At 59.3% G+C, this 723-nt stretch overlaps 1 protein-coding gene across 1 annotated transcript in view; it reads left to right on the top strand.

Annotated features, from left to right (window-relative positions):
* Positions 1–65: 65 nt before the first annotated feature.
* The window catches only part of PODXL (podocalyxin-like), a gene marked incomplete at its 5' end in the record, with an annotated part of 4,935 nt that continues 4,277 nt past the window's right edge, over positions 66–723 (top strand). The window contains one exon of the mRNA XM_010023603.1: positions 66–222. Within this exon, the coding sequence (XP_010021905.1) occupies positions 66–222 (157 nt within the window). The remainder of the gene's footprint in view (positions 223–723) is intronic.

The following is a 723-nucleotide window of genomic DNA, read 5'->3' as shown; positions in this document are numbered from 1 at the left end:
TCAGCAAGGGGATGGGGAGCTCCTGGGGCTGGAGGCACAGTGCTGAGCGCCGGCTGTCCCCACAGGCTCAGTGGAGGACCGCCAGCACCAACGTGTCCTTCTTTGAGAGCTTCTGCTCCACGGCCCAGCACGTGTTCAACGCCAGCAGGGAGACGTGCACAGTGACGCTGAGCGCCCGCGAGCCCCGCTCCCAGCTCTGGGCTGTGCAGGCTGTCATACACCGTGAGTACGATCCCAGCAAACCGCATGGAGCGGGATGGGATGGGGGACCCCGCGGTGGGGATGCAGCCTGAGGCTTGGCACAGCCTTTGGGTCACAGAATAATAGGTGGTTTGGGTTGGAAGGGACCTTAAAGCTCATCCAGTTCCAACCCCCTGCAATGAGAAGGGACATCTTCAACTACATCAGGTTGCCCAGAACTACATCCAGGCTGGCCTTAAGTGAGGTCTCCTAGAGCTTAGCCAAGGGGCTCTCTTCCTTGGACTGCCCCATTCCTAATGGCTTTGGAGAGGCACAATGACCCCAGCAATGCTTTGCTCCCCAGTGAATGCACCAGATCCCTCTCCCATCCATGATGGGTCATGGCAGGGAACAGTCTCCAGGAGGAAAAATTCCTCCCACGGGGTTTAAATCCAGTGCCCAGATCACATCCTTCCCCAAGGGACTTACAGGCCAGGTTGGACACAGGGGCTTGGAGAACCCCGCCCTAGTGGAAGGGGCGCC

The sequence above is a fragment of the Nestor notabilis genome, unplaced genomic scaffold (genome assembly GCF_000696875.1).
Source record: "Nestor notabilis isolate BGI_N333 unplaced genomic scaffold, ASM69687v1 scaffold9991, whole genome shotgun sequence".
Classification (NCBI taxonomy): Eukaryota; Metazoa; Chordata; class Aves; order Psittaciformes; family Psittacidae; genus Nestor; species Nestor notabilis.
Note: the sequence above shows the minus strand (reverse complement) of the source record. Positions and strands in the feature narration are given on the sequence as shown.